Source organism: Apis laboriosa, unplaced genomic scaffold (assembly GCF_014066325.1).
Source record: "Apis laboriosa isolate Shangri-la unplaced genomic scaffold, ASM1406632v1 scaffold9_cov152, whole genome shotgun sequence".
In the NCBI taxonomy this organism is placed as follows: Eukaryota; Metazoa; Arthropoda; class Insecta; order Hymenoptera; family Apidae; genus Apis; species Apis laboriosa.
In genome coordinates, this window is record NW_025224966.1 from 633,829 (window position 1) to 659,447 (window position 25,619).

Sequence of the window (25,619 nt, forward strand, 5' to 3'; positions counted from 1 at the left end):
TTTTTTTTTTTTTTTCCCCTCCGGTTGAAAAAGCATCGCACTTAGGCCATAGAGGATACCGGCTCCCTGTCGGGAATTCAATGGGCGCTCCAGCCAAAGCCATTTGCCGAGAAAAAGAGAAAAAGAAATGTCCGTTACGGAACATCGGTATCGTCCCGGAAGGATTTCCTTTTTTGTTAAAAACAAAACAAAACGGAAAAGAGGAAAGAAAAAAAAAGAGGAAGAGAGAAGGGGATGAGACATTTTGTGCACGCGTTTATTTATGTGTGTGTGTGTGTGTGTGTGTGTGTGTATGTGTTTTTTGGAAATTGCTACACCGTTACGAATTTACGTTGTTCGGATCCAGAATTTTTGCGATTCTGGTCGACCGACCCACTTCAGGACAGGATCGATTCGCCGTCCTCTCGAACACTCGATGCGCTCGACCAATTGCGATTCGACTCGATGCACACATGTGCGCATCGTGCGAGACTCTCGTTAAAAAAAAAAAAAAAAATTGGAAGATTTAATAACGAGTTAAAAATCGTCGGAGTGGTGTGGTGAAAAAGTTTGTCGATCGATGGGGAAAGAATCACGAAGAATCAACGATAACCCAACGATAATATCGATTACCATTATCATTATCCGAACGAAGAATCGGTGAGAGCGTGCTTTTACTCTCCATCGGGCGGCGACTGACGACTGGTTTACGCGAGGAGTAATGAATGGACGGACCCGTCTGTTCGTGCATCGCGCCGAGTTCATTTATTTATTTCTCAATTAGCCGACCGTGAAAATTATTGGAAACAGTTTGCGTTGCACAGACGAATCGTATCGATTAATTCCTCGATCCGAATACCGGTAATCGGTATGAAACGACTTTACGTCGAAAAAAGAAGAAGAAGAAGAAGAAGAAGAAGAAGAAGAAGAAAAAGTGAAAGATGACGTGGAAAGAAGAAGGAAAGGGGGAGGGGGGAAAAAAGAACGACGAGCGAAAAGAGAAAGGAAGACAAAGTTGAAGGCGAGAGAAAAAAAAAAGAAAAAGAAGAAGAAAAAACGGATCGTAGACCTGTTGCAACTTTCACCAGAGTGGAACACGATCGATCGATCGACTCTGGTTCAAATGGTTAAAAGCGATACCGACCTTGAAGGCAACACAGCAAGATGATCCCAACGAGGAACGAGATGTGACGTTGCATCCTTCGTGGTGTGGACGATCCTTGTTCGGACCTTTTACCACGATCGTGTATCAACGGAGTCGTTATAAGTCAATTTTCTCGAAGCGTAGCGGGCGGATGGCTGCGGACGATTATCTTATTGCGGGCAGACGACGTTGCAGTGCTCTTGCCACCGTGGTTAAGAGGAAGGATTAATGCCGAAGGCGCGGAAAGATGGGAGAGAAGACGAGGTGGTGGCGCCGTGAGGAAGGAGAGGAGGAAGTGCCCTCTTCGACCTCTATCGTCCTTCGAGGTCTACGAACGACTGAGCCGCACGAAGCAACGACGGTCCGGCTATAGCCTCCCCTTCCTACTTTCACGTGGCGTGCTCCCGTTTCCAGTGGAGGCGCGGACCGGAGAGCCTCTCCATGGGCCATTTGCCATTACCATCATCGTCGGTGACGACTAGCCAAACGGTAGAGAGCACAGCGACGAACCACTGTTTCTAGGCCAACTCTTCCTCCTCCGCATCATTCTCCTCTTTCTCTCCTCCTCCTCCTCCTCCTCCTTCTTCTTCTTCTTGTTCTTCTTCTTCTTCTTCTTCTTCTTCGTCATCATCTCGAGGAAACGGTCTTTTACTTTTCCAATTCCATCGGTATCGAGTACAAGTCATCTCGACAAACCTTTTAGCAATCGAGTGTAATATACGTAAAATAACGAGAATCCTCATAAAAACTTGATTGTTTGATACTCGAATACTGATAGAAGAAATATTGATTGGTTTCCCCGATCAAGATGTCATTCTCATCGAGTTACGTTATTAAATTAAATATGCACAAAGTATATAGAAATATATTTTAAACGTAATTTCGTTTCGCAATTTAATTAAGCCTTGTATTTAATTAACTTTGTGGTATACGTTACGTAAAGTAGATATTATTATCATGTGTCAGTTAATTAAGCCTGATAATTGTAAACTAATATTATCCGCGTCTCTACGCTTTCCTAGATTTCCTAGATTCGACGAAATCCCTCTCGATGTTCCAGTTTCGTACATCTAATGTTCGAACGAGAACTAAAAAGCGTAGATATACACTGGTTGTTCTATACGTATGTATAGAGAGGAAAGTGTGGCAGTGGTCCAAGGGAAGAGAGGCCAAATGTATACCGGAGGCACCGCTCTCCAATGGTGTACAGGTGCAGCTGCAGCCAAACCTATCCATTCGATGTTGTTTGTCCGAAGATTGGGAGGGGACATTCGTCAACATCAACCGTCATAGTATCTGTCCGTACTGTAAAGTGTACGCACATACGTATATCTACGTATCGGTCACTTTCGTACTTTTTTCTTTCTCACCTGGACTTCACCATTAACCCACTTGCACTTGCGTTTAACACGGCAGCCTCGCCTAACATAGCTTGTAACTGTACTCGAATTTCCAGATGGAGTAAATGCAAGCAATTGATTCAAGGTATTAGAAGAAAATAAAAAAAAAAAAAATTCATTTCCAAATTGTTCACTTTTTTCACAATCGAACATTTTCTAACGATTTTTTAACGATTCTTTTGGTTTCAATCACGGAAATCGTGTACTCTGATCCTCCTCGATCAATCGGGCCAGGTAACCGTCTACGTGTTACAATTCGCATGTTTTTGCATGTGTTTCACGACGGCCTTAAAACGACTAAACGATCGAGCAACGACCTCCTTACCGTATCGCTATGAAATTCTGTCTTTGCTTCGTTCATTTGCTCGAGAATAATGCCATTTCTAAACGTTCTTAGTTCTCATCCTGCGAGGAATATTCAAAAATCGCGAAAAAAAGGATAGATTAACGTTATGAATAGTATTAGTAATATTATAAGTACAACTTTGTACACATATATCATAATATATGTATAATATATCATCATAATATGTAAACGTAATGATGATCAAACAGAAACGTTCTTTAAGCGAATTGACTTTGAATGGATTCATTCATTCATTCATTGTGAATCTATATATATACTTTCTTATGTACTTTTATAACCGATATTCGATAAAAATAATGTCAAAATGAATTTTCTTATATAATGTCTTTTTTATACGCGCGCGCGCACACACACATACACACATATATATGTACATACCGCTAATATATATTTTTATTCTCAATCCAATTTTCCAATTAAATCTGATCGGCTCTCTTTTGCAAAATTTTTCTATTCTACTTGAAGTCAGTATAATATTGATTGCTTGCATCGTTTTCGTAGTTTCATAAACGATTCGTGTTTCGATTTTATGTCATTTCCCGCACATTTCCTTTCCACGTGATTCAATAATACTCTGTAACAGAATCTTAACACATCGATTCAACAAGATAATTTGACCACAAATTAGGCCAATCATACGAATGAAATCAATTTTATTTTTATGTTCTAATTGAACATATGTGATATGCTCACAGATAATCTTATTTGCAAATTTTCTATTAATATGTACGTTTAATTTCTTAATACTATATTAATTTTATTTTTTAATACTATACAGGATATTTATTTAAAATAAGATATCTTTGGAAACATTAAAACAATGAACAACAATGAAAACAAACTGATAGGTATATTGTGATATTTAAAAAATCTGACGCATATATATATAAAATCCTTGCAACATATAGAAAAAAGTTTATATATGTATACATATAAAATATATGTATTCCAATGTAAGAATTTAAATATATAAAAATAGATATATGCATATATTTACGATATATAAAAATTGAATTGAATTAAATAAATAAAATCAATATTAATTTCATCGATTAAGATTTTTAATCAACAGATTAGGTAAAAAAAAGATAATAAAATAAATCAAATATCAAAATCGTTTCTTAAGTCTATAAAGTTTGCAAAACAAATATAGACAAGGAAAGCATATAATGACAAAGGATAGAGATAAGTTAAAAATTGTGAAATCAGCGCCATCTCTAAAGTATCTAAATGAAACTAATATAGATAAGGACAGCAAAAACTTAAAAAAAAAGATAAGAATTGATTTTCAACGTCATCTCTCGAATGCTCAAGACATCTCTTCGAAAATAGTATAAAAGAGTGTAAAGTGTAATAGATTAAGGCTCAGCATCATCTTTTGAGTATCAAAACAATTTTCCAAGAGTACTCGAGAGATGGCGTTGAAAGCCAATTTTTATCTTAAAAACTCTCCTTATCTATATCTTTACTTCTTTACTTACAATTTTCGATTTTTCTATTTATTATAATGTTTTATAATACATTTTTTTCTATTCTAAAGCAAATCTTATTTTGTATTATTTTGTATTATTGTAAAATAAATTTAAAATTTCTATTTCTGTAACATTTTTTACTTTACTTGTAATTAATATTTTATTTTATAACAATATATTTATAATTTTTCTATAAAGATTAAATTTCACAAGAATATAAATTAAAATATTATATTATCAAGAATATTACATTATAAAAAATTAAAATTATATATGAAAATAAATTTTTCACTAATTTTTGAAATCAAATAAAGCGCGATTTTATTTTTTCCCTATATATTCCCTATATATACTTACATTGAATACTTTCATTGAATAAGAAACTTGTTAGAATGCACTCTTTTGTGAAACAGTACCGTCTAGCGGAAATTGCTATTTTAACTGAATCACCATATACAATGTTAATATAGTTAACGATTCTAGCGCGAAGAATTTTAATTATAATTTTTTGTGATTTGAAAGCATAGAATAACATGGCATCATCCGGTAAAAGTACAAGAGAAGTTTTATTATCTATCGTCGATGACATTGAATTGATAGCAAAGTATGGTTCGAATAAATTATTATTATTAAGATTGACATGCTTAAATTATTATTTTTAATTTTGTTATTTCTGTTAATTTTATTATCTTAGAGAAATGATAGAAAATACGATAGCTCAAAAACCATTGAAACTGTCGAATGAAGAATATGCTCAACTAACAGAATTGTTAATTGCCAAAGACAATGAATTGAAAACAATTTTAAAACGAGCAGCTGAACAAGCAAAAATTAACCTGAAAATGGAAGCTTTAAAAGCTGAAGTTGAAAGACAAGATCAAGATATTCAACAATTACAGCGACAATTGAAGGAAGCAGAGCAAATTTTAGCAACTGCAATTTATCAAGCTAAACAAAAGTTACAATCTATTGCTCGTGCTAATCAGAGACCTGTACCATCTGAAGAATTAATTAAATATGCACATAGAATAAGCGCATCGAATGCCATATGTGCTCCCCTTACCTGGCAACAAGGAGATCCTAGGAGACCTTATCCCACTGGTAATCTTTTTATGTTTTTGTTTTTTTACAAACTATGATGATTATCGTTATTATCACAGATATTGAAATGAGATTGGGATATCTTGGACGATTAAGTGATCTTCCTTTAAATGGTCAGATGCCAGGTACTCATCCTGGATTATCCTCAGATTTGCACAGAGCTGGACATCCAGTAGGTGGTACGTTTGTAAAAATCTACTATATACATTTATCTCTATACTTAAATTTTATATTTCATATAATAAAATAATTGTTTTAGAACCACCTGCATCACAAGCAAATCAATTTGCATGGCATTCATCAGGTGAAATTCATATGTCTATGAGTGGACAAGGGAGTGGTGTTATGAATACCCATAAACAAGAAACAGAAGATGTTGAAGTTATGTCAACAGATTCTTCGAGTAGTTCATCTAGTGATTCACAATAAACATTCTTTTTTTATGAAATTCAAGTAAATTTTATAATTCCAAATTTTTCATAACAGAACCAGCCATTTCTAAGAATTCGATACAATGACATATATAATATAATTTTCATCAAATAATTCTATAATAAGATACTAAATAATATAAACTATATCTTTTATTATCTATTATTGAATATTTCATTATTTATATATCTATTAATACATAAAAAAAAATCACGAAGATGTAGAATCTAAATGAATCTAAATGCATTGTATTTTTTATATGCTCAATACATAGATTCAAGTAAAATTTGTGGTAAAAGACTGTGTAAACAATGATGCGTGTAGTACATTTCTGGATGTGCCTGAAATGGTATACAGAATAACATAGAAGTTTTTTCTTTTTCATATCATTGAAAATTATGTATTGGATAACATTTTGAAATTTAATTCTTGATGAAGTTCTCTTACTTACCAATTTAATTTCATCTTTGAAATTCGCTTTTTGAAATAAAATATTTTGATTGGTAAATACAAGTCCAAATAATTCACAATCTATTCGTATTTTGTCTATCTCTTTATATAATAAAATTTGTTGCAATTTAAGTCCTGGAAAAGTGAAAATTTTACTATTGTATCCTGAACTCATGATTTTCAATGCCATTCTGAAACATTTTTTAGTTATATATTAAAATTAAACATATTATATCATACATAATTCATTTCATTAATTAAAATTCAAACATATATGCATACCTTCTTAATTTTTGTATACTAGTCATGGCTGCGCAAATAAGTAATGGAGACAATTGTTGAATTAAATGACAAACACGTACATAATTTTTTAAATACCAAGCAAATGATATTTTTATTGACAATTGCACATCTGGAGATTTCCTACAAAAAATGACGACGAAAATCATTGATATATAAATATATGTATAGGATATTTAAGGAATGGTATAGTGTGGACAAAAAATAATTTTAAATTTTTTAATTTAAAAATGAAAAAAAAAATTAATATTTAAGATCTTGTTTTTAATTAAATCAAATTAACTGAAAAAAAAATTTTCAGATACAAATAAAATTATTTAATTCTTAATTAAAGACGACTAAAATTTATATCCAATTGAAAATTAGTCAATTTCTTCAATATTTGAAAAAATTTCAAATTTCATTTATTTGAAAAAACGAAAAAATTTTTATTTTTTTTTTTAATTATATTTTTGCATCTTTATATCATTCTTTGCTTGCTAGTACCACCTATCCTGAAATTTTATTCTATATTTATATTCTTATATTTCATATATTTATTACTAAATATATGAATGATTGATTTTGTGTGCATACCGTAAATAAAGAGGAAGTTGTAATGCTCTCATTAAGGATTCTGTATTACCCATGTGCAAAAGAATGTATAATGCTTCCATTTGTTGACGATCATTGTTCAATGTTAATTTTTTTATGTTTTTTTCAATAACTGAAGAATCTTCGGATTCATCATACAAGATTAATAAACGCGTTATGCATTCAATGAGGTGTTGATCATTGATTTTTGCATTAAATTCAGAAATACTTCGTTCGCATAATCTGTAATTATTTTTCTACATTTATTATGTTAATACTGCGATTTTAATTAATAATTTTATACCTTTGCGCGGAATAAACCAAAAATCGAACTATAGGTTCCAGTAATTGAATGTTCATAGAAACATCGATCCTTTGAATCGCAGCATCTTGTCTAATGGATCTCAAACGATCAAAGATAAAATCGTATATTATTATCCAATCTACATCTGTTCGCGTAGCTATCCTGAAATGAGCATGTATATATTCATGTATTCATAAAATTCATAATATATATTTTGTACAATTTCAATCGTATGCGTACTTAGTAAATAAATATTTAATTGTCGACAATAACACTGGTGCCGGACGTAATTGTTTCATATCAGTCATTATTAATCCTGCTGCTGGACGACTAAAACATTTTATAGTTTTTTTTGGATCCGCTTTCGGTAATTTTGTTCCTTTTGCAGTTTCGTCGATCTCAAATTTATGTAATAAACCTTCTTTCTCTCTGCTACACATTGTTATAAATTTTTGAAATATTTTTATCATAATGTAATATATACAGAAAAAATAAAATAATTGTTTATAGATCTGATATATGAATATTATGTTTCAAAATATTTCATTCAAATATTATTTATTTATATTTATTTATATAAATGTAAATATATAAATTCATTTGTAATTTATATTTATTCAAGTACAAAAATATTAAAGAAAGAAAAGAAGATATAAAAAAAAAATTTATTATAAAAATATATAAATTATTATAAAATTTGATTTTCATATAATTATAAATAATTATAAAAATTCTCATTAAGTTTGTTTTAATTTCAATTATGACTGTATGATTATGACTGAAACATCATTCGAAAAACATAATAAAAAGAAATTATCTTTCATATCGGTATATATATGCAATTATGTACTTACATAAAACGTTCTTTGTCTGGACACATTAATAAACATGTTCCTTGTATAAAATCGGTCATATCGAAGAAAATCACTTTAGTCAATGCTAATTGCAATTATCGGATTTAAATTTCGTATTAACGTATTATAAAAAAAAGGTTATGTCGATTGTCGTTTGATATATATATATATATATATATATATATACACATACACACACACACATCCAATATAAACACATATATAAATACATATATATATTTTCCAATACACATTCACATAAATGACAATTCGAAAATGCTTTTTATAAATAAGCAATAAAAACGAATTCTATTTTCATAGATATTTATGTTCTCTAAGAAAGTGAAATATATACACATATATATATATTATACATGCATTATCAGATATATATCATACATACACTTTTTAGCGAATACGTCATTGAGCATATATATATTTATATATCACGTTCCGAATTAAATTAACGTATAAATTAAAATGTTATTTATGATTTAATTTACTTAAGATATTTTTAATTACATAATTGAAATAGTTCTTTTAGTTGAATAGTTCTATTAAAAATAATAGATTTTTTTTATTTCGAAATAAGAAAGTCACTTATTTGCATTCTTAATGATAAAATTAAAATAAATTGATAAAGATCGAAAGAAACATTCATATATGTCCTTGCTTGGATTGCATACTATACACCTGCTACATTGCGTAGTCATTTCGTCAACATCACCGTTATTACACGAAGGTTAACGTTCTTGCGTAAACTTTCTCTTCTCTTTCTTCATCTTCTATATGTTATTTTTCGACCTTTTTTTCATTTTTTACTTAATCTTTGAATTTCGCAATTTCGATTAATAAATAACTTTCTAACGCACAGCAGAAATCAATATATAACATTAAATTTTTTAATTAACAACAATATTATTTATATTTGATATATTAATATTCGGTGATGTTGAATCTGTTTAAAATTTACGTCAGGCGAGAAAAACCGTTAAATAAAATAATATTAAAATATTATTATATATTTATATATTCGGAATTATGATAAATGATCTTTATTGAGGACTTTTTTCTGTAATTTGCTTCCAATGAAACAATTTATTCTGTTTTTAATGCGACTTTCTTTTGAATTCGTTCCATATAGTATAATTGTGCAAGATATATATATATATATATATATCGAAAAATTTCACATTATTCAATCACGATCTTCGGATATATTATTCTCTAATTCTTGCTTTTTAATTTAATTTAAAACGTATAGAAAAGAATCATTCTTTTCGATTCAAAATATATTAAAAATTAAAAATAAATAATAGTACACAATATCATTACATAATGGTACACATATTCATATGTATATTATTATTGATCCTATTTTCATATAAAGTTACTAATTTTAAATTTCTCAAGAATAATAAAAAATTTTAAATATGTATTATTATAATAATTATTATAATTATCATATAATCATTGTTATCATTATTATTATTATTAGGTCATTATTGTTATTATTTTTATATATGCGAGAAGGAGATTGAGAATTATACGTCATACGTGTGATTATACATGATTATACGTGTGATTTTTATAGGAAAACCGTGACGCTTATTTACGTTTAATCATAAAATTCTTCGAAAAAAATGTTAAAATCTAAATTTAAAACCAGATTCTAAGATTATATTTACGTATATAGTACGTAAGAAAGTCATTACCTCAAATTGTTATAACGAAATAATAATGATACGGACAATTATACAAACGAACAATTATATTCTGATAGAGATAGAGTCATTCCATCGAAGATTTACAGAACAAATTTTGCTATAAAATATACGTATAAGGAATTAGATATATATTTAATGTATTTTAAAATTAAAATTATAATTCCAAACTGTAACATTCAAGTTTCATTGGTTGAACTGATTTTGTCGAAATATTTAAGTAAAATAAAATGGACACGTTCCTTGAACATATTTATATTTTATTCTCATATCATACGTATTACGTAAAAAACAATTGCAACGAAAAATATAAAGTATGCTTTTCGTTTTATACATTCATTCCAATGAATTCAAGAGACAAATTTTCTTCGTCTGACGAGAACGAGATAATTTTTGAAATGTCAAAATATTTCATGTTATTAATTTAATAAGATAAACAGATAGACAGATTTACGTAATTCAATTGTTTCATATTAAGATAGAGATTAAAAAAAATCCATCCGTTGTTTCAATACGTACCGATGCCCACTATTTCATATTTAAAATTCATAGATACGTCATATAATAAGAGGAAATTTGTTCCATTATTTATCATTATATATATATATATATTTCTTTGACATGTATCAATGGAATTTCCCGCGACACTTGCTCACAGGGGAAGAACGATTATAAGAGGAAATAGTACGAAACCGTTGACGTTATTTGCATCACGCTATAGGCAAGTTAAGCGGGTAAAGTAAGAGGACCGACGGCAATTTGTGGGGTACACATGACCTCCAGGAAATCCTTGTATAGAGAAACGAACATCGTTGCATTGATCCAGTCTTTCTTAAAACATCGTCGATTTTACACACACCGCACACACGGTTGTCGTGAATACGAGAATACGATATCACCGTATCGAAAGTAATAGTAAATCATCGAAATCCATTTATTTATTCTATAATCAATCTCACTTTTTTTCCCCACTTTAAACAACGATAAACGTAATGTCGATTTGTGTAAATCTTTGCGACAAGAAAATGAAAAAAAAGGAAGATTCGTAAAGTTCATAAAATTTTTCGACAGACAAATTTGATCAACATTTTTCAAGGAATTGCCATTTTAGTGTAAGTTTGTGAAATAATAATAAAAAAAATAACGATCAGTAACGATATTGTTATTACATAAGCAAATTATTATATTATATATTGTCAAAAAAAGATTAACAATAAATTATTAATACACAGCCTACTCATTTAAGTTATTGCTTTTAATGTATGTGTCATTATTTATATTATCAATGATTTATATTTATTATTTATTATTTATTGTTTTCGTACTTATTTCTCGTAAAATGTGAAACATAATTCATTCCATGTGTATATCGTTCGGTCAAATTTTACGTTACCATGCATCAAATTCATATGATATCTAGATTAGATAAAGTAAAATAAAAGTCACATCTTTTCCCTCCCTCCCCTCCCTTCCCCCTCTATTTTCGTCGTCAATTTCACTGCTCGATGCAATTTCTCTCCTTCTCTCTCATGATGTTTGTACATATAATTTTCTTTGCCTATAAAGTGCATCAATAGTGATTAACCGTGAATTACGCAGCCTTTTATCATTTTATGTTACTCGTAATATTTCATAGCTTTATACATTTACAGATTGAAAATGACGGGTCGGAAGATCAATTTGTATTTGTTAGAATTCTTTTTGCTGCTTCACAATTGTCTATCAGGTGAGTGTGAAAATGAAAATAAAGAGAAAGAACAAACATACATACATATCAATTATTCGCATCGATGCATATATATGTATATAAAATGGAAAGGAATTTATCTAAATTTTGCACTTTATAGTCAAAAATTTTGAATTTTTGCATATTTTGTAATAATAGTTACGCGTGATGAGTACTTTTAATATACGTACTTTTTAATATTATTTGGATAATTCTTTATCTCTTTAGAAACCGTTATAACTGTGCACAATGACTTTGAAATTGGAAGTATCGATCCAGAGACAGCTGATGAATTGGACTGGACGAAACATCCTTGTAGACGTAATTGCATAGACGAAGCACCGCCTATGCAATGTCATTATGTCTTTAGGTTAGAGGCTTATCACACAATGAGCAAAGCGTGTTACGATTGTCCATTCAACATTACAGATTGTTTTCGTAAACATTGTATTCCAGCAGATGGTATCGAACGATCGATTTTAGTTGTTAATCGTCAAATGCCTGGACCAGCTATCGAGGTATATATGTATGTATATATATAACGGGAAAAATGTATCGATCGAAAGTAATACTGTCGATATCGCGATAAAAATTTATCCACATGTTGAAAATTAGAAATTGAAGAAAGCTAATTGAAGAAATAAATATAGACAAGTTTGTATTTTCGAGTTTTTGCATATGAAAAAATTATTTCACGTGTTATTTATTTATTTATTCTTTCTATTTTATACATAAAATTTAATATTATCAAAAATTGATAAGTAAATTTAAATATTCGTAATGATATATATAATTAAAAATATGCTATTTCATTATTCGCTGTTTTTATCTAAAATGTATAAATACATTTTTTTTTCTTTCTTTTTTCTCTTCTTTTTTTTTTCGAATTTTGCATAATTATTAAATATAATAATATAGAAAAAACTGCAATTATATTAAAAATATTTATGTATACAGTTGTACTCAATTGATCATAATTACATATCAATATTTTGCAACCGTTTAAAAATGTTATTTGCATATTAATTTATTATTTTTTTTCGTAGTTTTTAAGCATCATCATTTGTAATGATGCGTTACATAAAATTCCGATTTCCGCGATATTTCACGATTATTCATAACTAAACTGGAATCTATTCTGAAATCTATTTGTCGACGAATAAATTATACTCGGTTATAGGTGTGTCAAGGTGACAGGATAACGGTCGATGTAATAAATTTATTGCACTCTGAGAGCACGACGATGCATTGGCATGGCCAACATCATGTTAAAACTCCGTACATGGACGGTGTACCTTACGTATCTCAATGCCCAATTTTGCCGGGTTCAACTTTCCGTTATGATTTCATTGCCACGGAGGCGGGCACACATTTTTGGCATTCTCATTCAGGTAGAAAAGAAGGAAATTTCTCTATAATTATTCAACAATCTAATGATGCGACACGTATGATCTTCAATCGAGTCCGTAATCCATTCTTAGGCTTTCAACGGGGTGATGGAGTGTTCGGTCCGTTAATTGTACGCACACCTCCAAAAGTGAATTGGCACAATGATTTGTACGACATCGATGAATATATTATCCAGATCTCGGATTGGACTCATGAATTAGGAATCGATAAATTCTTAAATCATCATCACGCAGGCGGAGATAATAAACCGCCTAATATATTGATTAATGGTTTAGGTCGTTTTACAGTTAATCGAATCGAAAACAATATATCCGCTATAATGCCGACCGCGATCTTTACGGTTAAACAGGTAATATTAAACAAACGGATGAAAAATATATATATATATATATAAAATAAAAATTTTTATTTAGAAAATGATATTATATCATTCCTTTTTTTATATTTTTACAGAATGTCAGATATAGATTTAGACTCATTAACGCCGAATTTCTCAATTGCCCAATAGAATTATCGATCGATAATCATACTATGCGTGTAATTAGCTCGGACGGACGTGATATCGAAGCTATCGAGGGTAAGTATCGCTAGATAAAGACGAGGAAAAATTATTAGGAAGTAAAAATTTTGTTTACAATTATAGCGGAATCATTGGTAAGTTACGCTGGCGAAAGATTCGATTTCGTTGTTGAGACGAATCAAAATGTAGATAACTTTTGGATACGATTCCGCGGATTAATGGATTGTGACGAAAGATTTACTAAAGCATATCAAGTTGCTATACTACGATATGAAGGTGCGACCAACAAAGATCCGAATGAATTAGTCGGATACAAATATAAATCGAATTATTCGATAGATGGTCAGGTATTATAATCTCAAATTTTGTTGATTCGTTAGTTAGATTATAGAGTATAATAGAAGTACATCATATATATTTATATCTTCTATTTCAGCGTATAAACGCTTTAAACGAGGGTACAGAAACCAATAATAGTATCAGCATACCTTTATTAAAAGCCATAGATAAAAATGATAAATCAAATATCGCGCATCCTGATTACCAATTTTATGTATCCTATGATTTTTACAAGAAAGATAATCCACATTTCCATCGCGGAAAACTTTATGGATTTAATCAAGGTAATGGATACTGTCTACATTATATATACATATGTATTATACATACATATTATTACTTCTTTTATGCTATTCGATGTATATATCTAATAATTTTCAGTGAAGAATACAAAACAAGTACTTACTCCCCAGTTAAATCATATTTCGATGAAATTGCCACCGATGCCTTTGTTATCTCAAAGGGATTTCATCGATTCGGATCAATTTTGTAATTCAAGTACCGTACAAGGTTGTATCCAAGATTATTGTGCTTGCACTCATGTGCTTCAAGTAAATCTTGATAGCGTAGTAGAAATAATTTTAGTGGATGAAGGTTTGTCGATTATTTTATATTTTTATATTATATGCGCATGTAACGTGGTTTTTAAATCGAAATTAACCTATATTGTTCGATTTCTAATCGAATACTTTTATTCCTTAGGTTTCGCTTACGATGCAAATCATCCATTTCACCTTCATGGTTATCAATTTCGCGTGATCGCAATGGAAAGAGTCGGTGAAAATGTCACTGTTGACAAAATAAAAGCATTGGATAAAGAAGGGGCAATACGACGAAATCTTGATCATGCTCCGTTAAAAGACACGGTAACGGTACCGGACGGTGGTTATACCGTTGTACGATTTCATGCCAATAATCCAGGTATATATGAAATGTCTTCTATTTGTTTGATATTTATTTGTATTTTTTCTTCTTTTTTTTTCTTTTTCTCTTTTATTTAAAATTTTTTTTTCTTTAAAACGTGAAACACCAAGAATTTTATCTTTTTCACTTTTATATTCTCTCAGGCTACTGGTTGTTTCATTGTCACATTGAATTTCATGCAGAAGTTGGAATGTCATTAATCTTTAAAGTTGGTGAACATAAAGATATGTTACCAGTACCACGTAATTTTCCTTTGTGCGGTAATTGGCAACCTGAAGATGTACAACTCAAATCAAGTTCTTTGAATATTTTATCAAACACTGTGAAAAAATCTATAATAGAAACTTCAAACATTACAATAGATGAAATTACTGAAAATAGTATAAAACGATTTATAAAAGTGTTGCCAGAAGTATTAAGAACATTGCAAATATCATCTTCGGCTATTTCAGTTATTCCGTATTCTCTATTTTCTTTTTATTCTTTTATAGTTATAATTTACACATTTATATAGAAAAAGAAATAGTTCGTAAAAATTTATTAATCTTTTTGTTACAACTAATAATAAATGACATTCTGTTTTACATAAGATGTTTAACATCTTTTGATTATTTTAAATTAATTACGAAATAATTGCAAAGAACATTTTTATATATATAATACAAACGTTTCTGATGTCTGATTTTTATTAAAAATGGTAAAATATCGCATAAAAACTAAAGTTATCAAAAAAAAAAATGTTCTTCTAAAAGTTATTTAATGAAATTTTTTTATTGCAAATTGTCGAATTTGTTTTGATAAACGCTATCATATAATTGTATAGCATTTCATTAAATTTTATTTTGAAATTCCTTCTTACTTTCTAGCTTTCTATTTTCATTCAATTATTCAATATTCTACTTACAAAGATATTATTTATATATATAAGTATTATAAAAATATTTTTCTTATATCTTCAGTTTCTTATGCGATATCATATATTTTAAAACGAGTAACCTATATATATATCGATATTAATTGAAATTAATTGAAATACATTAGATTTTATTATTTAGCATTTTTCACATCAAAGAAGAAATATTATTATTAATCGATATCGACTGTTTATAGAAAAAAAAATATTACATGGAAGAAATGTACATAAGTAAATAAATAAGTACATTTGTTCATTTTCTGATTTAATATTCATATAACGAAATGAATCATTGGATAGATGAATTAAATTGTGTCAGAGTCAATTGTTAAATAAAAAATAAATACATATATCATATTTAATTAATAAGAATTCGTGTTATAAATATTAATTATTACTTATTATGATAATGAAAATTTTGAAATTTATTATGATTTATTATGAACATTTTTTTAAAGCTATTCATACAATTGTAAATTCAATTTAGTTTTAATTTTTTAATTCAAATGTAATATAATTATTTCCTTTCGCCTCTGCTTCCTGTAATAATTTACTTTATGTAGATAATTAATAATATTTCAAAACTTTAAATATATTATTTATTTTTCCAAGATTTAATATAATTTTATAATCGATAACAAATTTCGTTAAATGAATATTACTGCCGATTATATAAATAGTTTTATTTAATTCTACAAGTATTCTTATACTGTGATATAAATATTATAAGTATATTGGTTAAAGATTGAATATTAATTATGTAAAAAAATTATAAGCTTTATGATATTTACTAGTTAATTTACTTTTTACTTTTATAAATAATATATTATTATATGTATAATAATAGTTTGTAATATATAATAATACTTTATTATTAATGTATATATAATAATACTTTGTAATTAAATATGTGCCAGTGAATGATTGATCAATATTCCTTCATTATGTTACATTATTTTGTAAATGATTATGTATTTATACAAAAAAAAATTTTATTTTATATATTTTTTCAATAAAATTTTGTATATAAAAATTCTTTTAACACATTCTTATTATAACTAAATATTATATTATTTAATATTCTTTTTAAATTTTTTCACTATAGTAAAGAAAAAAAATTATAAAATAATAAATGAGTTAAATAAAAATTAATTGTGTATATGTAACAAATTATTAGAAAAAATGAAAAAAACACTTTAAGCTTCAAAGCTTAAGTTCATCTGTATTAAATTGATCTTATATTGCAAATAGCATTTAAATATAAAAATATAAAAAAGACTATTTTTATATTTTCTATTTTATTTATTCATTTATTTTTTATTTATTGCTTGCATTGTCAATGATTATATTATATGTAAACTTATTAATATCTACTTTTACAACTTTCAAAGATTATATAGCTAAACATTATTACACGTTTCTTGAGAAGCAGGTGAACAAATTGTATAACATACATCTTTTTGTGGTGGCCTTTGTAAAGGATGTGCCAATAATTTAGCCATACTATCATGTAATTTTGCTGCATTTCTTCCTACTTCTAATATATATGAAAAATTTGTTGTATCCAATGTTGCTATTTCAGAATAAATTTCTTCGCATAAATTTTCGGAACAAGGTGGCTCATGTACATATAATACATCTATGAAAAAATATGGATTTTTTATAAGAGTATCTAAAGATCTTTTACCAATATGAAATTTTGGGATACTGTTGGAACGTGAATACACTAAAATTACTCTGATAACAAATGTTGGAACAGTAGTCTCATGTTTCTTTGTTAATAGAAGTAATTTTTGTTGTATTTCATCAAATAATTGTCCAAGGTCATATGACTTTTGATCTTCCTCTAAAAAATCATCATTAATAAGATTTAAGTGATTAACAATACTATTGGTATTACTGGTAAAATCACATATCCATCTAGAGCTGTGAGAGTTCAAAATCATTAATGCATATTCATGACTATGTTGAATGATAGATTTAATGTAAATAAAATTTTCTATAGTTCGTTTTATCATAAATAAAGGAGTATAGCTAGCTCCTGTAGAAAGTTTAAAGGGAGTACAATTTTTCTCTTTTGCTGTATCAATTACAAATAAAATCTTCTCGGGTAAATTCATTCCCGAAAAATTTCGCATCAATGTATTATCTTCATCAAAATATGACTTGAAATCAGGAACAAAACACGAGGCGTTATCAGTATTACTCATTTCCTATTGGATGTAGGTTAGCATTTCAGAAAATTTTTAACAGTTCAATATCTTTCACAATTATTTTTTTATGTATTATTTACCTAGAATATTCACGTGATTCACGTGCGATATGCGTCTGATTCGTATAATGCAGTACTTAAATCCAATTGAGTTTATAACTTTCCATATTAAATCATGCTATATTGATATTGTGAATGATCGATTTCATTAATTTTCTTGATTCGAAAAAATTCACTGATCGATGGACTATATATGAAATCAAAATCGCAATTTTGAATTTTACAAAAATCGTCGTCTAAACATTTCCACGTACGATTGGTATCTTTTATGCATGAATCATGATTTAAGAATAAGTTATCATTTATCACTATACTATCATTTTAAAAATCTTTTATATCTTTTTTTTTTGTTTAATTATCCTATTAATTAGAATTAATTTAAATTTATTCGAATTTACAATATCCGATAGATTGACATTCATGAACTTAAAAGTTAATGCATACGATCGGACTTGGTGAAGAAAAAATAAATGTTTTCAAGTAACAATAATCGTCTTATAATTATAATATTAAAAATCATGATTTTTGTTGCTATGAAAAGATGAATCTTGTAATACCATTAAATTTGATGTTGCGAGATACAATATAACATTATCAATATCATAACAATAAAAATTATGACTTTTATTCTTATACGTGAAAACAAACCTTAAGGACAACATATATATTATTTTTCTCACTGGATGAATTGTTAATGGAATCATTATAGTGATTAAACTTATAACCTAAAAAATATTTCGTATATGTGTAACTTTTAACTTATAGATTCTTAAAGTTTTTAAAAATTATCAATTTTGAAATATATTTTTCATTAGAAAATGTAAAAATATCTTAAGTTTTAGTAAGAAAAAAAAATTTAAATAAACTATGCTTGCGTTACAAGATTACGGTAGTAGTGATAGCGAACCTGAAAATGAAAATGAAAATAGAGAGAATGAGGTTAACTGTATGATTGATTCTACCAATGTTGTTAATTCTATTTTCGCAAAAAATTTAACTGCATCTATAAATATGCAAATTTGTTCTGCACCAGAAGTGATACCAACGGTAAATATTTATTTATTATATTAAATTTTTCTTTATCAAGATTAAAAATTATTTTTTTAAATGTGCTATAGGGGACTGAATTATGTATAAATCAAATAGATTCAACTATAAAAGAAGTAATGCATAATCCCAAATATGAAGAACTTTTTGCTCCAGATGTTGGTCCAGAAAATCCTTTTAAAACACAACAACAACGTGCTGTAAAAAATATACTTTCTGGATATGTTGAGAAAGCTCATATAAGCGAATTTCAATTTGAAAATCAAAGAAGAACATTTGCCAGTTATGGTATAAAATATAATAATAATATATAATAAATGTTAAAAGAAGTTATAATGATATATAGTTTTATAAATATTATATTTTATAGGATATGCATTAGATCCAACTGTAGATGGTAGTGCAGAAGAAGGTAAAACTATTATTGGAGCAAAAGATGCTGCTGAAGAATCTGGTGGTAAAACTGTATTTGAAAGTACAACATTAAGGGCTTCTGATAAAAGAAAACGTCATAGAAATGATGATCCTGCAGATATTGAAGGATTCTTGGGTCCTTGGGGTGGATATATAGATGAAAAACGAATTATTAAGCCAACCGAAGAAGAAGCTGCAGAATTAGAGGAAATATTAGCAAAACGAAACAGGAGAGGCAAACCAGCAGAGGAAAAACCACTTGAGGAAAAAACAGTATTACATAGTAATATCATAATAATTAAATATATAATTTATATAAAAGATTTTGAAATAATCAAATTTGTTTTAGTTAAAGACAGTGTGGATTATCAAGGTAGATCATTTTTACATGCTCCTCAAGATGTTGGAGTAAATTTACGATCAGAATCACCACCCGATAGGTGTTTTTTACCAAAAGCGCAAATTCATATTTGGGAGGGACATACCAAAGGTATTTCACAAATCAGATGGTTCCCTCGTACTGCACATTTATTACTTTCTTGTAGTATGGATTGTAGAGTGAAGGTATTTATATTTTAATCTTGAAACATGAAAAATAATGACATGATTTAATTTCATTTATATTATTAAATATAGCTATGGGAAGTTTATAAGGATAGGAGATGTATCCGAACCTATTATGGACATCGCCAAGCTGTAAGAGACATAAGTTTTGATAATGATGGAAAAAAATTTTTGTCTGCTGGATACGACCGTTATGTAAAATTATGGGATACAGAAACGGGTGCTTGCATAAGTCGATTTACAAGTAGAAAAATTCCGTATTGTGTTAAATTTAATCCTGATCCAGACAAACAGCATTTATTTGTAGCAGGTACCAGCGACAAAAAAATTATCTGCGTGAGTTATACATACACACGTATTTTTAATTTTAGGATATATTATAAATTTCAATTTTATCAGATAATATAATATATTATATTATTATACAGTGGGATATTCGTTCTGGTGAAATAACACAAGAGTATGACAGACATTTGGGGGCTGTGAATACGATAACATTTGTAGACGAAAATCGAAGATTTGTAACGACTTCAGATGATAAAAGTTTGAGAGTTTGGGAATGGGATATACCAGTCGATATGAAATACATAGCTGATCCTTCTATGCATTCTATGCCAGCAGTTACACCATCACCAAATCAAAAATGGCTTGCATGTCAAAGCATGGATAATAAAATTGTTATATTTTCGGCCTTAAACAGATTTAAAATGAATCGTAAAAAAACATTTACGGGTCATATGGTTGCTGGTTATGCATGTGGTTTGGATTTTTCTCCAGATATGAGGTAAAATATTTTTTCGTTTATAAAATTATAAAATTATAAAATTATAAAATTCTTTATATTCAATATAATTTAATATTTTTACTTTTATTTTCTTAAGTTATCTTGTTTCGGGAGATGCAGATGGTAAATGTTATATTTGGGATTGGAAAACAACAAAATTATATAAGAAATGGAAAGCACATGATGGTGTATGTATTGATGTATTATGGCATCCTCACGAACCTTCAAGACTAGCTACAGCTGGTTGGGATGGAAAAATAAAATATTGGGATTAATCATAAATAATCACATTGTAAAATTATTTATTTTGTATGTATATTTTATATGATGTGTATAAATAGATTTACTTTATATATATATTTCTAACCATATGTTATTAATAAAAATATAATATTAATAATTATAAAAATATATATAAACTTTTTAAAAATATTAAAAAATGTTTCATTATTATACAGAAATTATACATTACATATTTATATATATTATAATTATACATTACATTATTATATTTATAATATATATATTTTACATTATATTTTCAATAATATATAGAAATGAATGCTTGCATAAGTCGATTACAAATCGAAATTATTTTAAAATTATTGATATCGTTATTTTTATAATTATACCAATCAATAATTATTTTAAATAATTTTCATTATAATTTATAATTATATTTATAATTAAACACAATTGACATAAAATTAATAAATTAATTTAATTAACAATTATTTTCTCTTATTAGTTAAAAATAGTTATCACAAACCAGATTAAAATAAATAAGCGATTTTGAATAAATTATTATAGTATTAAGAATTCGATAGTGAACTCGAACTGATTGATTCATACAATAATTCGCATGCAATTAAATAAATGAATTGTTATGGATATAATTATAATATTAAACATGAATTATTCGTATAAATTCTAATTACAGTCTTAAATGGCGAATTACAAACTGTGTACCATACTATCGTAAAAATCAATAATATACATCATGATGTCTGCTGCATTTGTTTCATACGTCGTTAAGAATTTGTTTTTTGTCATCACCGAATTAAATCTTGTTACAATTTTAATCGTTAAATTGACGAACGCTTAACAATATATGCTCTGCTTAAAATTGTTAAAATTTAATATGATATATCGATTAACACAAATATCTTGAAATTATACAAAAATCTACAAAGACTAAATAGAAAGGTAATAATACCTTAGTTACATAAATATTTTTTTTTCATATGATTTGAATGCGAATAAATGTGTAAAATTATACAATATATCATAAGTATATTTTTAATATTTTCATTGAAAATGTGATTTGTTTATAGTGTAAAATTATTTTGTTTTTTTTATAAAACTAAAGATAATCAGATCAATACAATAGAATTATTTTTCGCGTCTCCATTATAAATATTTAAAAAAAAACATAAAAACTTTTATTTTCTATTTATTAAAAAATTTATTACAAAAATATACAATATATGTTTAAAGTATAATTATAAAATATATATAATATATATAATATATATATTTATATGTGCAATATATGTGATAGATTCAATATAAAAATGGATGGATCTGGATTGGGATATTCATATCATCTTCCTTCTGCAGGATGGAATTTTCGAGTTAGAAATGTACTTGCACAATTCAGTGATCTTTTTAGTGAATTTAATAAGTATATTGCTCCTGCTTATCATCATGATCGATGTGAGAGGTACTTGATTCCATTTATACAAAATATTTTATATATATATATTTTTATATATTTAAATAATAATATTCTTTTTTAGATCAGTTCAAATGCGATTATATTCCATGCATAAAAGAGAATTTGTTATGGTATTTATTGCTTTTTTTGCATGTTTTGGATTAGCTGTATTTATTGGACTTGCAGGTATTTTTATAAAATATTTCTTTTTCATTATATATATTATTTTATTCTTTTTATTGTATATTATTATAGGTCCTCCTATTACTTCTATGAGTGAACAAAAAGCTCATGTAAATAATAGCGAAGTTGCTACTGGTCCTTTTATTATGAAAACACCTTTATTATCTACATATAGTCAACAATTATGGGTTATTGCAAAATTATTAACATCTAATAATGATGGTAATATAAATATAAAAGAATTAAAAAATTAATAAATTTATAATTACATTTCAAATTTTACAGATGAAAGATATGACAAAAGTTTTCAAATAAGCATTTCAATAGATGGTATTATTGATCATAAACTTATACCTGTTCTTTCTTCGGAAACTGGTCACAATAGGTATTTTTTATGATCTACAAATATAGTATAACTTATTCATTATTTCATATATATAATGTAAAATTATTATTAACATACTTTCTTTTTCAAAGAACCAGACACTTAAAATGTGAAAGACAAACATGTGAAGAACTGGTAGTTGCTCATCTTGGATTTCTTGATTACAGTTATTATATTATTACTGTTCGTTTTCATGGACTTGAAAGCTTCCATCAACGTTATAACATATGCGATCTCACATTCTACGTCAGTAAGCACTATATAAAAATAATATGATTGTATTATAAAAATTTCTAAAATCAAAACAATTGCATTTGATAATGTTTTTACTTGTTCATAGTTTAAAAATTATAATCCAGCATTTACGGAGTTCGAGATTTGGTTTCGATTTATCTTTTTGTTAACTGCATTTGGAGTTATGGTAAAGAATGAAGAATATTGTATATTTTTACACATTATTTAAAAAAAAATTATATATCAATTTTTATATTATATATTAATTTTTAGTGCTGGTTTGGACATTCCTTACGAAAATATCCATTACATGATTGGTCAATAGAACAAAAATGGATTTCTATACTTCTTCCCTTATTAATTTTATATAATAGTAAGGCATTAAAAATTAATTTATGTTTTTATATATATATTTAACTAATTTATTTTATTTTTATTTAAAATTTATTTTACTTTTATAGATCCATTATTTCCAATGACATTTTTAGTCAATTCTTGGGTACCTGGTATGATAGATGCAATTTTACAAACAACATTCCTTTGTGCAATTCTCATGTTTTGGTTATGTGTTTATCATGGTTTAAGACAAGTATGTGTGATATTTATTTAATTAATATAATATAGCATAATTTAAATCATAATATTATTTATATCTACAAATCTTATATTTTAATAGAACGAAAGACGTCTTATCACATTCTATTTACCAAAAGTTTTGGTAGTGGGTTTACTATGGTGTTCTGCATTTATTTTAGCAACATGGTTGCGTTGCACAGAATTAGAAGATCCTACTTATAATTATGTTCTTGATACATCAAATTATTTTGTAAGTTATCTATAATTGATAATTATAAGTTTATCACACAATATTTTTAATTAATACTTATAATTTTATAAATTTATATGATTATAGGGTTTCAAAGTATTTTTCTTCACAGTAGGAGGATTTTATATAGCATATCTTCTTCTCTTGATATTAAGAGCATACAGCGAATTAAGATCCATGCCATATTTTGGTATGTTTATAAATGCATTTGTTATTATTATTTAAATTATAATTGTAAAATATATTTGTAATTATTATTTAATATTTCTTAAAAAATATCTTTTTCGATATATTATTTTTTTTCTTTTTTTTCGTTTCTGTATTTTTTCTTTTTCTTTTATTGTTTCTTCTAGATCTTCGTTTACGTTTTTTGACGTTGCTTGCTGCTGTGGTTTCATTGGTATGTGGTTGCGTAACAGCGCGACAATTTGGAGCTGGTATATTTGAAGATAGCTTTGCCTCTCGTCTCACAACGTATTATCGTTCATCCGCACAATTTATGGCTTTGTATGGTCTTTTGAATTTTTATCTTTATACGATGGCTTATGTATATGCACCAGCATATCAACAAGTATATGGCCAACGTAAGTATTTTTGATTTTAATATACAAAATCTTTCATATAAAATTAATGTATTATTTTTTTAATTGATTTTTTTATAATTAGATTCTTCTATAACTAAGGACAACCCTACGTTTTCTATGATTAACGATTCCGATGAAGAAGTTATATATGGACCAGATGAAGATAGTCGACGGCCTTTAACTCAAACATCTAGAATTGCGAATAATAATAATTAATTAAATTAAATTGAATATTGTGAATAAGAAAAAAACATTTTTAATTAAAGGAAAGGACATGTTAATGTCAAAGATTTTCGTAAATAGTGATGTTATAAAATAAAATATATAAAGGTGAATAATTTATTTTAAACAGGAGTCATAAATAGAGATATAATGTAAAATAAAATATATATAGGTGAATAATTGATTCTAAACGAAACTTAATAAAATATAATTCGTTATTTGCAAAAATTTGTGTAAATGTGATATACATATTATTTCCTCTTAAGACAACAAAATTTCTTTTATATACTTACTTTTTTATTTATTAAACATAAAAAAATATTTTATATTTCATTCTAATTTCTGAATAATTATTAATGTTTTTTTTTGCAAATTAGAATCTTTTATATTTGGAAAAATTTGAAAAGTATAAATATTTTATAAAAAGAATTATATATTAAAAATGTAATAATTTA

General features: G+C 27.2%; 7 protein-coding genes across 12 annotated transcripts in view; 4 read left to right on the top strand and 3 right to left on the bottom strand.

The window, feature by feature from the left end:
* The window catches only part of LOC122719732 (agrin), a 16,882-nt gene extending 15,430 nt beyond the window's left edge, over window positions 1-1,452 (bottom strand). Inside the window, exon 1 of the mRNA XM_043945810.1 lies at window positions 1,124-1,452. Within this exon, the coding sequence (XP_043801745.1) occupies window positions 1,124-1,178 (55 nt within the window). The 5' untranslated portion in view covers window positions 1,179-1,452. The remainder of the gene's footprint in view (window positions 1-1,123) is intronic.
* A 3,351-nt stretch (window positions 1,453-4,803) lies between these two features.
* Window positions 4,804-6,045, top strand: LOC122719806 (mediator of RNA polymerase II transcription subunit 4). The gene is made up of 4 exons (XM_043945967.1): window positions 4,804-4,966; window positions 5,057-5,463; window positions 5,523-5,642; window positions 5,723-6,045. The coding sequence occupies exons 1-4, from the start codon at window positions 4,896-4,898 to the stop codon at window positions 5,890-5,892; spliced, it is 768 nt and encodes a 255-aa protein (XP_043801902.1). The 5' UTR covers window positions 4,804-4,895; the 3' UTR covers window positions 5,893-6,045.
* On the bottom strand, window positions 5,919-9,456 carry LOC122719803 (SAC3 domain-containing protein 1). 3 transcript variants are annotated; one of them, XM_043945966.1, is made up of 8 exons: window positions 8,780-9,228; window positions 8,377-8,461; window positions 7,763-7,954; window positions 7,523-7,684; window positions 7,222-7,461; window positions 6,628-6,768; window positions 6,347-6,536; window positions 6,014-6,236 (listed from the first exon to the last, which is right to left on the bottom strand). In XM_043945966.1, the coding sequence occupies exons 1-8, from the start codon at window positions 8,805-8,807 to the stop codon at window positions 6,159-6,161; spliced, it is 1,116 nt and encodes a 371-aa protein (XP_043801901.1). In that variant the 5' UTR covers window positions 8,808-9,228; the 3' UTR covers window positions 6,014-6,158. The 3 variants fall into 3 exon arrangements, with proteins under 3 accessions (XP_043801899.1, XP_043801900.1, XP_043801901.1); XM_043945964.1 differs by having other exon boundaries at window positions 5,919-6,536; window positions 8,780-9,456; XM_043945965.1 differs by lacking the exon at window positions 8,780-9,228 and having other exon boundaries at window positions 5,919-6,536; window positions 8,377-8,563.
* A 1,321-nt stretch (window positions 9,457-10,777) lies between these two features.
* Window positions 10,778-15,855, top strand: LOC122719802 (laccase-1-like). The gene is made up of 11 exons (XM_043945963.1): window positions 10,778-11,212; window positions 11,753-11,826; window positions 12,055-12,344; window positions 13,007-13,217; window positions 13,308-13,585; window positions 13,690-13,813; window positions 13,880-14,103; window positions 14,193-14,379; window positions 14,477-14,689; window positions 14,798-15,016; window positions 15,163-15,855. Exons 2-11 carry the CDS (start codon window positions 11,760-11,762, stop codon window positions 15,531-15,533), a joined length of 2,184 nt encoding a protein of 727 aa, XP_043801898.1. The 5' UTR covers window positions 10,778-11,212; window positions 11,753-11,759; the 3' UTR covers window positions 15,534-15,855.
* A 1,356-nt stretch (window positions 15,856-17,211) lies between these two features.
* Window positions 17,212-18,628, bottom strand: LOC122719924 (BRISC and BRCA1-A complex member 1-like). Its single transcript, XM_043946197.1, has 2 exons — window positions 18,226-18,628; window positions 17,212-18,145 (listed from the first exon to the last, which is right to left on the bottom strand). The coding sequence occupies exon 2, from the start codon at window positions 18,140-18,142 to the stop codon at window positions 17,333-17,335; it is 810 nt and encodes a 269-aa protein (XP_043802132.1). The 5' UTR covers window positions 18,143-18,145; window positions 18,226-18,628; the 3' UTR covers window positions 17,212-17,332.
* Window positions 18,629-18,908: 280 nt separating this feature from the next.
* Window positions 18,909-21,375, top strand: LOC122719879 (pre-mRNA-processing factor 17). 2 transcript variants are annotated; one of them, XM_043946112.1, is made up of 8 exons: window positions 18,909-19,251; window positions 19,323-19,539; window positions 19,622-19,708; window positions 19,784-19,948; window positions 20,015-20,229; window positions 20,302-20,565; window positions 20,658-21,013; window positions 21,111-21,375. In XM_043946112.1, exons 1-8 carry the CDS (start codon window positions 19,072-19,074, stop codon window positions 21,286-21,288), a joined length of 1,662 nt encoding a protein of 553 aa, XP_043802047.1. In that variant the 5' UTR covers window positions 18,909-19,071; the 3' UTR covers window positions 21,289-21,375. The 2 variants fall into 2 exon arrangements, with proteins under 2 accessions (XP_043802047.1, XP_043802046.1); XM_043946111.1 differs by having other exon boundaries at window positions 18,910-19,251; window positions 19,622-19,948.
* A 470-nt stretch (window positions 21,376-21,845) lies between these two features.
* Window positions 21,846-25,341, top strand: LOC122719823 (transmembrane protein 181). 3 transcript variants are annotated; one of them, XM_043945999.1, is made up of 13 exons: window positions 21,846-22,219; window positions 22,575-22,736; window positions 22,813-22,916; window positions 22,986-23,135; window positions 23,199-23,298; window positions 23,391-23,544; window positions 23,639-23,719; window positions 23,806-23,905; window positions 23,994-24,121; window positions 24,209-24,358; window positions 24,446-24,548; window positions 24,712-24,942; window positions 25,025-25,341. In XM_043945999.1, the coding sequence occupies exons 2-13, from the start codon at window positions 22,588-22,590 to the stop codon at window positions 25,156-25,158; spliced, it is 1,584 nt and encodes a 527-aa protein (XP_043801934.1). In that variant the 5' UTR covers window positions 21,846-22,219; window positions 22,575-22,587; the 3' UTR covers window positions 25,159-25,341. The 3 variants fall into 3 exon arrangements, with proteins under 3 accessions (XP_043801934.1, XP_043801933.1, XP_043801935.1); XM_043945998.1 differs by having other exon boundaries at window positions 22,813-23,135; XM_043946000.1 differs by lacking the exon at window positions 21,846-22,219 and having other exon boundaries at window positions 22,631-22,736; window positions 22,818-22,916.
* The last annotated feature ends 278 nt before the right edge of the window (window positions 25,342-25,619 follow it).